We start from the raw sequence: 15,308 nt of genomic DNA, 5'->3' as shown, positions 1-15,308 counted from the left end.
ATTATATTAACTGCCTCATTTGGTAAGAGAGGTTTCTTTCTCATGCTATCATTACAAGTTGCATCTTCACATTTTGTTTTTAAATTTTAAATAAAAATTATAAGCCCTTCAAAAAAACCTTTGTCATTCATTCCATGACTGTTTGTGGGACACTGCTGTGCACAATTGGCTGCCGCGTTTCGCCCACAAAATCTGCAATTACTACATTTCACAGTATATTCTGCGAAGCACTTTGAGATGTCTTGAAGACATGATAAGGCTCTATATTAAAAGCAAGGATTATTATTACTAGTAGTTTATATTCCAGTAGAATGGAAATAAATATTTCAGATTTTCCAGAGTGGCTTGCTTCTTCAATTTTAGGATTGATTCAACACAAATTAATAAAGCAGAAAGTTACAGAATTCAATTTATAATCACCAAATCTGAATCATAGAATCGATTCGGCTCATCATGCCTGTGCCAGCTCTTTGAAAGAGCTATCCAATGAGCCCCATTCACCCACTCTTTCCCCATAGCCTTGCAAATATTTTCTTTTCAAATATATATTGAAGTCCCTTTTGAAAGTCATTATTGAATCTGCTCCCACCACCCTTTCAGGCAGAGCATTCCAGATGAACTAGAAGGAAATGGTTCTCTGAATCAGCACTTACTCTTAACGAATAGTCACTGTCAGGCACAATTTGGTCCTTCCGCTCTTGTCTCTTATATTTTTTCGATTCATTGTTTTCATCTAAAATATCCTCAGGGATTCTGAAGTCATACTTGTCGGTTTCAAAGTCAAACTCTGGCTTTCCATCGTTGGTTCTTGGAAGAAAATTGCATTGTCCAAACTTGTGAATCAGGTTTTAAAGCATTAATACATATTAGCTTCAGAAATTTAATTCAATTGTTCACACCTGACACTGTGTACTTACTCTTGAAATTTAAAAAAATGGCTGGGGATTTAAAGCACATCTGTCATAATTCCAGATGGTAGGAATTAGCACCATTTAGTTGTTTCGAAATTTGCCCCACTAGGAATTTATTAGTTAGGCAACATTCGCAAACCAATCAACCAAATAAAGACAGCTTCTGTTCTCTAAAATAAAGTGGCACTCCGGGGAAAGATCCATACAGATAGCATTTTTGCCCACAAAATACAGTCATTTCATTTTACATTATACGAACAGCTTTGAAATGTCTCAAAGAAGTGATAAGGCATTATGTCAAATGCAAGGTTTATTATTTATTATTGTAGCATTTATGGATGTTACCCCAATATCCAACTTCAGAACCCAAGCAGGGGGGAAATGGTGAGGGGAGGGAAGGGAGGGAGCGAGGAGGGGGGAAATGGTCAGGGTGAGGGAAGGGAAGGGAGGGAGCGAGGAGGGGGTAGAGAGTCGAGAGGGGAGCTGAAGGCACGGTTGAAGAGAAAGGTCTTGAGACCGGCCTTGAAGGAGGAAAGGGAGGAGGCGGCGAAGGCACTGGGAGAATGGAGTTCCAGAGCCTCGGGGCTGAGAGGCTGAAGGCCCGACCACCGATGGTAGGGCGGTTGGGGCGGGGGATGTGGAGCAGACCGGAGCCAGAGGAACGGAGGGTACGGGCAGGTACGTAGGGGGATAGTAGGTCGGAGAGGTAGGAGGGAGCAAGGCCGTGAATGGCCTTCTTTGTGAGGATGAGGAAGTTCGCCAGCTCACTAAAGCAGGACAGACCTGGCCACTTAACCCAATAACAGGCTTCCTTCTTGTGAGCCATTGCCTTCACCAAGGCACACCCTGCTCCACAAGTCCAATCAGTTGGACATTCAGAATAAAGGACAATGTAGCGTCATGTCTAGACTATTTGTTTTGGGTTCGATTCCTGGCAGGGCGAAATGTTTCCTTACTCCACAGGACTCTGTGTACCTAGCAGTAAGTAGGAACCTGGTTGTTGGCGGATTCCTTTTCTGGGGGTAAAAATCCCTTCTAAAAAAAAATTATACATAATAATTTGGTCACTTAATCTACAACTGTTTGTGGGACACTGCCGTGCGCAATTGGCTGCCGAGTTTTGCCCACAAAACATACAGTCAATTCACTTTACAGTATATTCTGTGAAGCACTTTGAGGCGTCTCAAAGATGTAATAAGGCGCTATATCAAATGCAAGGATTATTATGATCTAAGTATGAACAGTAAAAGACCCAGCTTCATGAAACACAAGCATCAGCAGAGTTTTAAAAAATAAAATAAAGCCTGAAGCATATGTGGAAACCTAGTTGGGTATTCTGCTCTCTCTTACTGTTAACATAATATCTTAACAATAAACTTTCCCCAAGACTTTTCATTAACTTTAAAAAGAAATGTACTTGATACATTCTAGATATTAATTTAGTTTATAAAAAATAACTTACTGTCTTATATTCCAAATGATTATCTTGGTTCCTTGTTTCCCGGATATAGCTTCCAATTCTGTCAAGAGTTCCTTTTCAGTACTGAATAAAGAATACTGCAGGATGGCTTTCAGACTGGTCTGAAAATTTTGCGAAAGTTTCTGTGAGGCTTGTATTAAGGAACATATATACAAATAATCAGTTTCTAATTTCTGCATTTTTTCCACTTCTGTTGATTTTTAACCAATTAAGGGTAATTAGATTGCAAACAATTCAGAACACATACTTTCAAACAGAAGGCTTTGGTTTAGCCCCCACATCTCTCACCCCCCACCTCCCATATGGTTCTCATTTAACATTGGGATATTCAAAACAACAAATTAAAACAAATGTTGAATCATACAGCACAGAAGGAGGCCATTCGGCTCATCTTGTCTGTGCTGGCTTTTTGAAAAGAGCTATCCAATACAACAATCCCACTCCCCCGCGCTCTCCCCATAGCCCTACACACTTGTCCCCCCCAAATAATTATCTACTTCTCTCTTAAAAGTTGTTATCGAATCGGCTTCCACCACCCTTTCAAGCAATGTATTCCCGATCCGAACAACTCACTGTGTGAAAAACTTTCTCCTTACTTCCCCTTTGTTTTTTGTAAAAACGATTTTAAATTGGTGTCCTCAGGTTACCGACCCTCCCGCCAGTGTCTAAAACAATGCACATGCCATGCAATAAGAGTTGAACTCCTCATTCACAATCTCCCAAGTGGAGTTAGCTCCTCACCTTGGTCATGCTAACATGGGGAGGTGCTAAACTGACAAATAGTTCCTGTATAGGCAGGGACAGAAGAGAAAGTTGGCAGGAGAATAATAATAATAATCTCTCAGCAGCCATTTTCAGACAGTACTTGAGTGCCAGGAGGGACCACATACTGACCATAAAGTTCTGATCAAGACAATGATGCACAGCACAAGGCAAAAGGCAAGAAAATGTGCAAAACAACTTTAAAGCGACTTCCAAATCGGAAATCAAACCATTTTTAACAAAGGATATTTTTCTGGTTGAAATTAATAATTGGTACAATCACATTTTCTGCTTTGATCGCTTCGAGATAACTCTGAGACAAAACACCCACACTAAAGGTGTCTCCGTTTTTTGTGAAGACCATGGCGTCCTTTCCTAACCGCATAGATCCAGACTTGAAACCATTGCCATAAAGCCCGACTGGAACGTGTCCGTTTATTGCAACTTTATCACTAAATCCGAAGCTTTTGAGGGAGGGGGGGAAAAAGAAAGACAAAAAAAGTTCACATTAAAATCAAAGCATAAAGTATAGCGTTTCAAACATCTCAAAACAGGTCAAATGTTGCAGTCATTTTTTAAGAACTTAGCAGCCATTTTGCACAAAGCAAGGTCCAATAAAGACACGTGAAATTAATGACCAATTTACCAGGAGGACTGTGGGCCAGCACACGAGGAGAATCTCCCTTTGTTTTCAAAAAAATGTCATGGAATCATCCACTTCCTTAACAGGCAGATGGAGCCTTGGTTTAACATCTCATCCAACTAACACAACTTTCGACAATTTAGCACTTTCTTTGTGTTACACTGAACAAGGAGTTGAAGTCAAGCCGCAAAGTCAGGAGCTGCCAGTTGAGGCTGCAACGTTTCAAGTTGGGGGAGAAACGAAAGTCGCAAGAAATCATCATGCTTCGGTGGTCTCCGGTGGCTGATTAAGGCACTGTGACACTGAGGGCATCCGAGAGTATTTCGATCCCCACTTCCAGTCCCTGACCAGCACTGCCTTCCTGCACAATAGCTCGCCTCCAACCGTATCTTACCCAGGACGCAGCCGAAACACTCGACCAAATGTTCGTCAATTCCCAACTCGACTTTTCAAATGTCCCCTTTGCCCATCTCCCCAGTTCCACCATGAACAGGATCCGGCTGATCCAAAACTTTGCCACCCGCACACTCACCCGCACTAAACTCTGTATCTCCATCACAGCAGTTCTAGCCAGGCTCCACTGGCTCCCTATCGCCGAACAAATAAATTTCAAGATCCTCACACTAGTTTTCAAATCCCTTCTTACCCTGGCACCTCCCTATCTCTCTGCTTACCTCACAACCCGCTGCCTCCACTTGACTGGTTCCGGCCTTCTTCATGTCTCTCGTGCCCTCAATTCTACTATTGGTGGCCACCCTCTTGGCCACTAAGGCCTGAAACTCTGGAACACTCTTCCTCTAGCCCTCCACCTTGCCCGTTCCTTCCCCATCTTCAGGTCGCACCTGAAATTCTTCCTCTTCTACCGTATCTATGGTCACCTCCCACTCCCCCTGGTCAGCGTCATGCTCTGCCACTGTCAAGCGTTTGGGACACTACCCTGTGTGAGGGGCAAGTTGTTGTCAGAAAATAGGGGATGAAAGAAAAATTAAGGGGGATATTTATTAGAACATCGTCTGAAAGCTAAAGATGTAACAATAATAGTGGGAGAATAAAAGATTTCATAGGAATCACTGAAACAAGGAATTGCAAAATTCGATTAGACCAAATCACCTATGAGTAATATACTATCATCCACTACATAGTAACAGATTGTTTAAGTACCTTCAATATTGGACGTGATGAGCAGAGACGTTGATTGTATGTGCCACAGTACTTTTATGTTTAATACTACTGCACCCACTCCTACTATTAACCTGGTTTCCTCAGTGTGAGTTGCTGCTGTACTGGACGAAACTCACTTCCTCTGTTACCTGACCTTCCTTCTAACAATAACTAAGTAAACAAACGTGGGGATTGTTTTTTAACTACAACACCCAGTTCCCTATGATCCGTTCTGGCCTCTTTGACAATTCACTGAAAATCCAGCTATTGATCAACTGAAATGCGGTAACGCTGTCAGACCTTAGGTCTCTCCAACCCCAACTCCACTCCCCGATGTTAAATAATCCAGGAACTAAAATATTCATTTTTAGTTCTGTTACTGCTTTGACTATGAAAATAATTGTGTTTTAGAGGGTTGTGGCAAAAAAATTTCAGTAAATGGCAGGTATTTTCATCGGACGCGTACCATTACCATATATGCTTTGCCTTTTAATTTCAGTTTTATTGATTTTCTTTTCAATTTATTATTCTCTCTCAATTTGATGGGTGAAAATACAAAACTTCCGGTTTCAACGTACAAACTGCAACAGATAAATCATCATACATCAATCAGGCAGCTTTTTCTCCAATAGATAATGTAAAATGGGATAATATACAATACTCATAAAATGTGATTTACTTTAGTCAGAACTCTTTTAAGTGAAGTCAGCAATTAATCAACTAACATTATCCATATTGCATGCGTCACAATAACTCCCAATGTTTTAAACTTAGTGCAACATACAATGCATGATTGTGTCAAGTTTGGACGTGAATCCACGAGACAAATTATCCTGGGAAATAATTCCATCCCATGACAATTTACATTAAGTTAAGTGCAGTTTCTTAATAGCTACCGGTGAAGACAAATACATCTTTTTCAGATTTTTGATGATCGTTGTTGATCAGAGCGACATATTGATGGATCTAGAACCTGCTTTTTCTGCCCGTGAAGGCTCAAAGGGATCTGTTTTTTTCCCAGAATTGATAAGTCATTTCTGGGATTCATAAAGACCGCCACTTAAAACCCCTCATCCTCACCTGACTCCACTGGCTTCCCATCACACAGTTCACAGAGGATACAGTTCTAGATCCTGTTCCTCATCTTCAAAGCCCTCCAAGGTCTTGCTCCCCCCCTACCTCTGCGACCTTCTAATTCACCAGCTCCCTCCGGTCAACAGGCCTGCTTCACGTCTCCTGCCTTGCCACCATTGGTAAGCGGGCCTTCAGCTACTCTGTCCCCACCCTCTGGAACTCCATCCACCCTGCAGTCCCTCCACCTCGCAACCTTCAAGATCCGTCTCTTCGACCATGCCTTCAGTCACTCTCCTTCCCCCCTTGCTCTCCACCCGCCCTGATCCTGACCCCCAGCTCGGGTCCGAAACACTGATTGCCCAGCACCTTGGGAAGTTCTCTCGACGTGAAAGACGCTATACAAGTGTAATTTTGTTGTTGTTGTGGTTGACAGAGTTCTAGGACCTCTTTCAGCTTATCATGCCTGACCCTCAACTCCATCATCTGGCTGTCCTGGCCAGCCCACAAACTCTTCTTGGGTGGGCTCGAGATCTGTTTCCTGGTAAATCTGCTGCAAACAAACAACTTTGGGGTCACCTCCTCTGGCCGACTTTTCTCTATTTGTGCTTTAAAGACAAGCACAGGGTCACTTTCAATTCATTCCTAGACAGGACATTGATAGCTAATGACACTTTCCTTGTGTTGACTGAAACACTCAATATCCTTAACAAATCAAAGCAAAAACATCCAAAAGAGGTATGGTCCCAGTGCACACTTGTAAGTTAACAGTCCCCCAACAATTTCAGTTTGGTTGCAATTTTTTTTGTCAGCTGGGTGTCTGACACATGTGGAAACCCATCACCGTGCTCGAGTCTCCAAATCAAACTGAGAACTCCGTGCATCCCACTAACACATGGAAATTCCAGCGATAGATCCTGGAGGGATGCATCCTGCTTACCTAATTCCAGGAAGGATTGGAGCAGATTGGCAAGAGCCAAAGCTTGGGGACCCCAGCGTGTGCGTTCAGGTACTTTTGGAGTTTAACCAGTGAAAAATGCATAGCTTGCCAGTTATATCACTGTCTGGAAAGCTTTGGTTGCAAGAAACAGTTCATGGGACACAAACAGTTGTTGAGCTTGACAGATTTGTTCCATCCACCTAAGAAAACACTTAGCATTTAAGTTAACTTCAGAGTTACACTGTGTAGATGAAAAAAGGAATGGAAATTTCCTGTTGTAGACAACTGCGATTTAGGCATTACTTGAATATGTCCAATTTTGCCTTCTGCTGTCAGAAGATACCGTTTCTACATCCTTGGATGCATTTTTAAATACATTTGGTCTGAATCCAATGCAGTGTACAAAATTCAGTTTCCCACTTCCTGCCAACTATAATATTCTTTTACTAACTTCATTTGGCTTTACCTAGTTTACTGGAGGCAAAATCACTGCATAATTGGCACTTGCAGGCACTCTCATTTAAAGTAGCTGTCAGAGTAATAGAAAAAGACGTGGAACTGATGAGTCGTTTGATGATGTAGCAGACCTACTGTTGTCCTACTGTTGACACCAGCTAATTCAACACTCCCAAGTAGGGAATCTTCCTGATCTGGATGGTTCAGTGACATAGGAGATTTACCAAAAACCATTCCCAGGTGTTTAGTTTTACTCACATTTGTAACAGATTCAGGAGGAGACTAACAAGTGGTTGTGTAATAATCCAACAGTTTATTTAAGCAATCAATACAAATAGTCAACAGGTCCAATAAATTAGCCTAACTTGTTCTTCAAACCAGGATAATAGATACAGTAGCAACGATATTATATTATATTATTATATTATACACGCATTTGTCACCTCAAGGCTCAACTACGGAAACTCCCTCGTCGGCCTCCCCAATTCTTCCCTCCACAAGCTGCAGATCATCCAAAACTCTGCAGCTCGTGCACCAGGCTCCGTGACCCTATCACCTCCACCCTCGCCCAGCTCCACTGGCTCTCCATCCCTCAGGGGATTGAATTCAATATCCTCGTCTCACTTTCAAGGCCCTTCAAGGCCTTGCCCCCTCCTACATCTCTGACCTGCTAACCCCCTATCAATCTGTCCGCTCCTCCGCTCACCAGACTCCGGCCTGCTCCAGGTCTCCTGCCCGACCCGCCCCACTATCGGCGGCCAGGCTTTCAGCCTCTCTGCTCCCACTTGTTGGAACTCCATCCCACAATCCCTTCGCCCCACTCCCTCTCTTGCGTCCTTCAAGGCACGATTCAAGACCCTCCTTTTTGACCATGCCTTCAGCCACCCTCTTACCCCTTCTGCCCTCTCTCATCCCACCTACGCTTGGGTCCGGATTCCTGACTGTTCAGCGCCTTGAGACGTCCTCTTGACGTGAAAGGCGCTTTACAAATATAATTTTGTTGTTGTTGTTTTAACTCCGCCTCCCCTTCCTTGGTCATTGGTCTAACTATCAGCTTTTGTTATTGGCTTCCTCTTATGTGTTCTATCACCTTATCAACCCCATCCTCGCCCAACTCCACTGGCTTCCCATCACACAGAGGATATAGTTCAAGATCTTGGTCCTCACCTTCAAAGCCCTCCAAGGTCTTGCTCCCCCTACCTCTCCAAACTCCTAACTCCCTACCACCCAGTTCGCTCCCTCCGCTCAACGGGTTCCGGCTTCCTTCACGTCCCCCGCCTTGCTGACCCCATTATTAGTGGGTGGGCCTCCCGTCACTCTGCACCCACCCTCTGGAACCGCATCCTGCAGTCCCTCCATCTCGCCCCCTCCCTCGCCACCTTCAAGACCCACCTCAAGACCCTCCTCTTTGACATGCTTTCAATCTCTCTGCTTCCCCCCTCCCCCACCTCGACGCTCAGCTTGGGTCCATAACTCTGTCTGTCCAGCGCCTTGGGATGTCCTACCGATGTGAAAGGCGCTATACAAATGTAATTTTTTGTTGTTGAAGAACATGATTACTCAGACCTCGTGTCAGGATAACATCTCTCCACAATATTATCTGACCCCGTGGCAAGAGGACTCATGAATTAGGACCTTGTTATCAGGAACTCAAAATGACCCACATTGAAATGTGTTTAAACTAACAGAAGTGAGCAAAAAACTGGATTTTGAGAGACGAAGAAGAAAAATAGCTTACTGTTATATTTCATGATACAAGCCCAAAACTGCGATGTCCAACCTTTAAATAAGATTTTTATGCAAGTCGTTTTGGAAATCATTCAAAACGCAGTCCAAGTATGATGAAAGCCAACACAAAAGGAGTGGCAGAAATGTTTTACTGTAACTTCAAAAGTTTGAAATCTACATTGTACAAGCACAGTGAAAGCAAACATGGTTATTATCTTTCTCTAGTCTCTCTGCCACCTTAGCATCCAAGCAAGATACCAGCTTTCTCAATTTGCTAGTGTCATCCAAAATTAGGGCGTTAAAAAGCATGAAATACCTCAAAATTATTTACTGGTTTCAAAAGCAGCTTACCTCAACATTTTGTGCAATTTGTCGAGATTCATTCCACGTCCATCGTCAGTGAACGTCAAGCAAATGTGATCCTTTATCAAAGTCTTATCGATCCAAATTTGCCTTGCATTTACATCTGGATCATACGCGTTATCTATAACAGAAAAATACAAGCATATAAATGCACTTCACCTAATTTTATTCAATGCTTGGTAAATATGTACAAGAGCTCCTCAAGCTGTTGATTTTACCACACTGCCCGCTTCCCCTTTATCTATTAATGTAATGTATCTAGAACATCACAATTTCATGAAGTTACAGAGGATTAAATGTGTTTCGGTCACAAGACTAACGAGTGGGTGAACAAGTTCACAGAATTTGAGTGGGTAGAAAATAAACAACATACGGTTTCTGCTATTTTTTAAAAAAGTGTCAATCTGTTGTTAGGTGAAAACCACTCTAATGTAAGAAAAGCAGGATGACCACACAGATTGCAAAACCAAAGCGAATATATTGACTGGTCAGTGAAGTTAACCAGCTGTAATTGTGTTTTTTGTTTACATTTTTATATTTCTCAGTCGAGGGTGCATCAATGAATTCTACCCAAGTTTATGCTAAGTTTATGTTGCGGCATATGATAGAGAAGTCTGAAACCGAAACTGCTCATTCGACAGGGAAGGGCCTGCCTCGTTGTGGTATTCTGATGATATAATTGGTTAGCATATATGTTGTTTTTTGCCTCATGAACTAATATCTGCAGTGATCTTCAGTGGAGTCCTACAGCGCAGTAGTTAGAGCACTCGCCTCGCAAGCGAGAGACCTGGGTTCGATTTCCGGCAGGGCGAAACCTTAGGAAGTTTCTTTACTCCACACGTCTCTGTTTACCTAGATGTAAGTAGGAATCTGGTTGTTAGTTTGGCAGATTGCTTTCCGGGGATAATAATCTCTCCCCCACCAAAAGAAAAAAAATAATTTGCTCACTCAATCCAGCTGGTCACGGTGAAGCGCTTTGAGACATTTCGAAGACGTGATAAGGTCTATATCAAATGCAACGATTATTATTATAATACTGAAATTGATCAATAGTGAATGAACCAACAACAACAAGTTACATTTGTATAGCGCCTTTCACATCAGGAGAGAGTCCCAAGGCGCTGGATAGTCAGAGATCAGCACTCAAGCTGGGGGTTGGGATCAGGAGGGGTGGAGGGCGGGAGTTGGAGGGTGACCAAAGGCACAGTCGAAAAGGAGGGTCTTGAGACGGGTCTTGAAAGAGACATGGGAGAGGGCAAGGCAGAGGAAGTGTGGGGTATAGTTCCAGAGAGTGGGCGCAGAGGACGTGAAGCAGGAGCACACTGAACAGAGGGAGTGGATTTTGAAATGAACATGATGAAGGTTTGGTCAATTCAATTAGTTCTTTGAATTGAAGCTGACATCTTTATGTCTATGGAATGATTCTATGTCTGGAGAGGACAGCATTCCCTGGAACCCAGCAGTTCTATGCATTCAAACCGATTTCTCCAGATCAAAAGTTCCACAGTCGATTTGCTTTCAAGAATGTGCAAGATTGTGGAAATGGTGGTGGGGGAAGGAGAAAGTAATGGATTTGGAGCCCATTAGCTGGTTTTACAACTGATTTCAACTCGCACCCCTTTAGCATGTCTGCATTGCAGATGGCCTCAACTTGGGGGCGGTCGTAAGAATAGAATTGGGGCCTCACTTTGAAAAATTGGGAACTTGAAGTTCTACCACACATCTGGTTTTGCAACTAATTGTAGCCGACCTACTTGGCACACGTCCACAGCACTATATTAATTCATGAGTCATGATTCTGACTTAATGCAAGGCTTTGAGTTGTTGTCAACTGAATGCTTGACACCAATAAATGGCTCAACTGAACTCTTTTTGAGACTTCCATATACTCGTTAATACAAAGTAGGAAACTGGTTTTGTCTTCCGGACTCAAGAACCCCGACTTCTAGTTACTGGAAGGTTGGGTAATAATATCTCCTCTGTGACACAATCAACCAACCAAGAACGTGCAACTAACATAATTTCCATCCTTTTTCTTTTGGTCCTTTCACTTCTAGATTTTTTTTGGCTTACATCCACAAGCGCTCTGGGATGCTAACTACATAATTGCAACTTGTTGTTGCTGAATGTTGACACCACCATTGGCACAAGCTCGAAATGTTAACAATGGCACAATGTTAACCATTGGCACAAGCTCGAACTGCTCAAACACAGACGCTGAGGAAGCTGAATTAACATTAGTGAAGATGATCTCATTAACCAATTAAATGTTTAAATTGCATAACAAGTTAGGGTTAGGTTATCCCCTAGGTGAGGAAGGTGTGCACAATTTTATTTAAACTTGAAGCTTAAGCAATATTAACGCAACTGAACAGCATTTTTGCTAAGGTTTCAAAGAAACTTGGCAATTCTCCTGTTGAACTGGTTTATAGTTGTCTCCTAATTCAAATTTAACCCGAAATTTAAAATAATTCACTGAGCGTCTCATTGTTATCTGAACGCTGTCAGCGTTGTCGGTGCTTTGTCGATTATTTTCTGTGAAAGCACTATATAAATGCACCGCATAAAGGAGCAGTAATAATGTAGGAAAAAAATGATGCACCGACCAAGAATGAAGCATCACATACCACTGCAAAACCTTTTAAGAAGCAAGTTTGCCAATCCTGCAATTTGTGGCTTACACTCTCTAGTCAATGAACGTTCTAAATCATGTTCAATGGACTATTGTTGATTACGTAGGGAAGAGAATGAAAGACTTAAAAAAATATGTATTTTGTGCAAGTTTGCACCTGTACTCTTCCACCTTCAGTAAAAGGTGTGCGCAATTGGCTGCTGCGTTTGGCCCACAAAATAGTCAATTTACTTTGCAATATATTGCGTGAAATGCTTTGAGACGTCTCAACGATACGATAAAGCACTGTATCAAATGCAAGGATTATTATTATTACTTCACCATACTGTACAGTACTTCTTCAGCAACTTTGTGTTGTGAGTAAGTAGGCGAATGTCAGACTCCTAAAAGAATTCCAAGCTATTACTGGTTATCAGTGCTAACATTATGTTTTAAATAACATTCTTTTGAAAAAAGGGCCTGATTGAGACACTTAAGAAATACAGCGCCATCGAGAACAATAATAAAACAGCAAAACTGAAATTTCCTGCAGATGTCCAAGAAGCTATAATTGAAAGCGTGAGTGCCCCCTGACAAGGTAGTAGATGTAGTGTCCATTATGGGTTTCAAGAGGGAAGTGGACAAGTATATGAAAAATGAAGGCTTGAAGGGGCATGGAATAGGATGGGGGAGTGAAAGTTTGCTCTGAAAACCGGTCTAGACTCGAAAGGCGAATGGCTTCCTTTTGCTGTGTAAAAATATCTGATTTCAAGGGTGTGAATATTCATCACTCGTATAATTTGGACATAGCCACATGTGCTTCTGTGTTTTCCCAAGCCCTCAATCCACTCCTTTTGTAAAAGAAGCCCTCACGATGACATTCATTATTTTATCCTTAAATTTCATCTGAGCTCTCAGAGCATGTAGCTTGTTCCCAGGGCTCTGAAAACCACAGACAAACAGATGGTGCTCAGGGATTACGTTTCCTCTTTTCCAGCAGAGAGACATCTCTCCATGTCAAGTTGGCTGAGAATGGGGTGTGGAGGGAGGAAATAAGAGGAAGAATCAGAACCAAATGATCAAACCTAAGTGGTTCCACTTTGCAGAAACAAAACTAACGCAATGCACAGTACATCAATTTCCAACAGATGCTACAGTGCAGATGGAGCTTCGCAGCACATATTACACTATTTATTGCTGTGCTATCATTTTAGAAACTGATTCCATCATAATGATGATCAATTTCAACATATGGATTCAACATAATCAATCCATTCTACATATGGAATTGGAAACAACACTTCTTTCAAAAAAAATTCAGATCATTTTCAATTATGTGGAAATTTAACATCAGTCACCTATTGCATAAATAAGTCACTGTTTGCATGAATAAGACACCCAAAGGTGAGTGTTCAATAGAGACAGCCTTCCTGCAGTCTCAACAAGTTTGCTCAAGATCCCTATGGATCGTATTAAAAACAAGTTTTCCCAAATCCCTGCTGAACTCAATGAATATACAACATTATTATTGTTGTTGAATTGCAGTATTTTGTGTTTGGTCAGTCACCTAGTGTTCCTAAATTTTCAAGATACCACTTCGCAATCAGTAAATATATTTTTATTTTAAGTGCACGATATTACAGTTGAGAGTAAACGTGGAACATTCTGCAATCTGTGCAGCAATCTTGCCCCAATTTAAAATAGATTATTTTTAATTATTTGAGGAGCAACAGAGTAAGATCTACCCACTCATAGCACTAATTTGAAACTTTGTGGCTCAGACATTTCGCAGATAACGTCAATCCTGAGATTATAAAATCACTCTAGGGCTCATCTTGTATTCCCTATAATCTATCGAGTAGGTTAGGAATATAGCAAATGCGTGGGGGCGTGGAAGAGAGAAAGGCTCGTAATTTGTCCAAAAGAAAGCATAATAAATACAATAAAATATTGCAAATTATATAAATGACATTTATGAACAATGCATAAATTTATAGCCCTGTTATTTGTAACCAGGTTGCAACATCATTGCAATTATGGAAACTGAAGGAGGTTTTTGCATCATCACCATGCTCGAAACTTACATCGATTTATTCTTCTACCTACCTCTCCATACTACACACACACACACCCCATCCACCACCCCTCAGGCAGCTGAAACCCTCATCCACGCACTTATTAGATCTATGCTCGACTACGCCAACTCTCTGCTTTTTCAGCCTTCAAAACGCTTCCCTCCACAAGCTGCAAATCATCCGGAACTCTGCAGCTCGTGTCCTCTCCTGCACCAGACTCTGTGTCCCTCTCACGCCCACTCTTTGCACAGCTCCACTGGCTCCCCATCCATCACCCAGAGGATACAGTTCAAAATCCTTGTTCTGGCCTTCAAAGACATCCGCGGCCTTGTTCCTTCCTACCTCTGCGACCTGCTAACTCCATATCAACCTGTCTGCTCCACGTCCGCTGCCTTGCCCATCCACCAGCGGCAGTCAGGCCTTCAGCTTCTCCGGCCCCACCCTTTAGAACACCATCCCACAGTCCCTTCATTTTGCTCCCTCCTTTGCCTTCGTCACAGCACGTCTCAAGACTCTCCTTTGGACCGCGCATTTGGCCCTCCACCCTCCTGAACCCAACCCCCTGCCTCGGGTCCAAATCCCTGACTGTCCAGCGCTTTGGGACGTCCTCCCAACCGGGAAAAGCGCTTTATAAATCGTCTAGTGATAAAATATAGTGACATAAGTATTCCACAGCAGTGTGAAGTTCAAGTATCCTGCGCCTATAACTGCATGTAATGTGTAAAAATTTGCAAAAACCACCAAATGACAAGAAACAATATTCTAAGAAATTAACACTTTTAATCCTTAACATTGCACCTGAAAGTTTTTTTTTTAAATCTCAATTTCTCTTCTCAGAGAAATAACTAACACAGAAATACTCTGTACTTAATAATAATCCTTGCATTTGATATCAGGCTTTACCACGTCGTCGAGACCACTCAAAGCACTCAAAGGATAAAGTATTTTGTGGGCAACCCTCTGTAGCTTACAGAGTTGAGCACACGCCTCACAAGTGAGAGAACTGGTTTTGATTGCTGGCAAAGCAAAACTCTGGGCTTTTTCCTTACGCCACATGCTTCTGTTTACCTAGCAGTAAGTAGGAACCTGGTTGTTAGTCGATTGGTG

The 15,308-nt window shown here is 42.2% G+C and overlaps 1 protein-coding gene across 3 annotated transcripts in view; it reads right to left on the bottom strand.

Annotated features, from left to right (window-relative positions):
• Window positions 1–15,308, bottom strand: part of morc3b (MORC family CW-type zinc finger 3b) — a 37,850-nt gene that overhangs the window by 18,806 nt on the left and 3,736 nt on the right. For 2 of the 3 annotated variants that reach the window (XM_007905947.2, XM_007905948.2), the window contains exons 3-6: window positions 9,504–9,636; window positions 3,403–3,617; window positions 2,374–2,515; window positions 654–807 (exon numbers count right to left, since the gene is read on the bottom strand). In XM_007905947.2, the coding sequence (XP_007904138.1) occupies window positions 654–807; window positions 2,374–2,515; window positions 3,403–3,617; window positions 9,504–9,636 (644 nt within the window). The remainder of the gene's footprint in view (window positions 1–653; window positions 808–2,373; window positions 2,516–3,402; window positions 3,618–9,503; window positions 9,637–15,308) is intronic. The other variant, XM_007905949.2, reaches the window with a different exon arrangement.

This window comes from Callorhinchus milii, unplaced genomic scaffold (genome assembly GCF_018977255.1).
Source record: "Callorhinchus milii isolate IMCB2004 unplaced genomic scaffold, IMCB_Cmil_1.0 Scaffold4, whole genome shotgun sequence".
In the NCBI taxonomy this organism is placed as follows: Eukaryota; Metazoa; Chordata; class Chondrichthyes; order Chimaeriformes; family Callorhinchidae; genus Callorhinchus; species Callorhinchus milii.
This window is presented reverse-complemented; position numbering and strand designations above follow the sequence as displayed.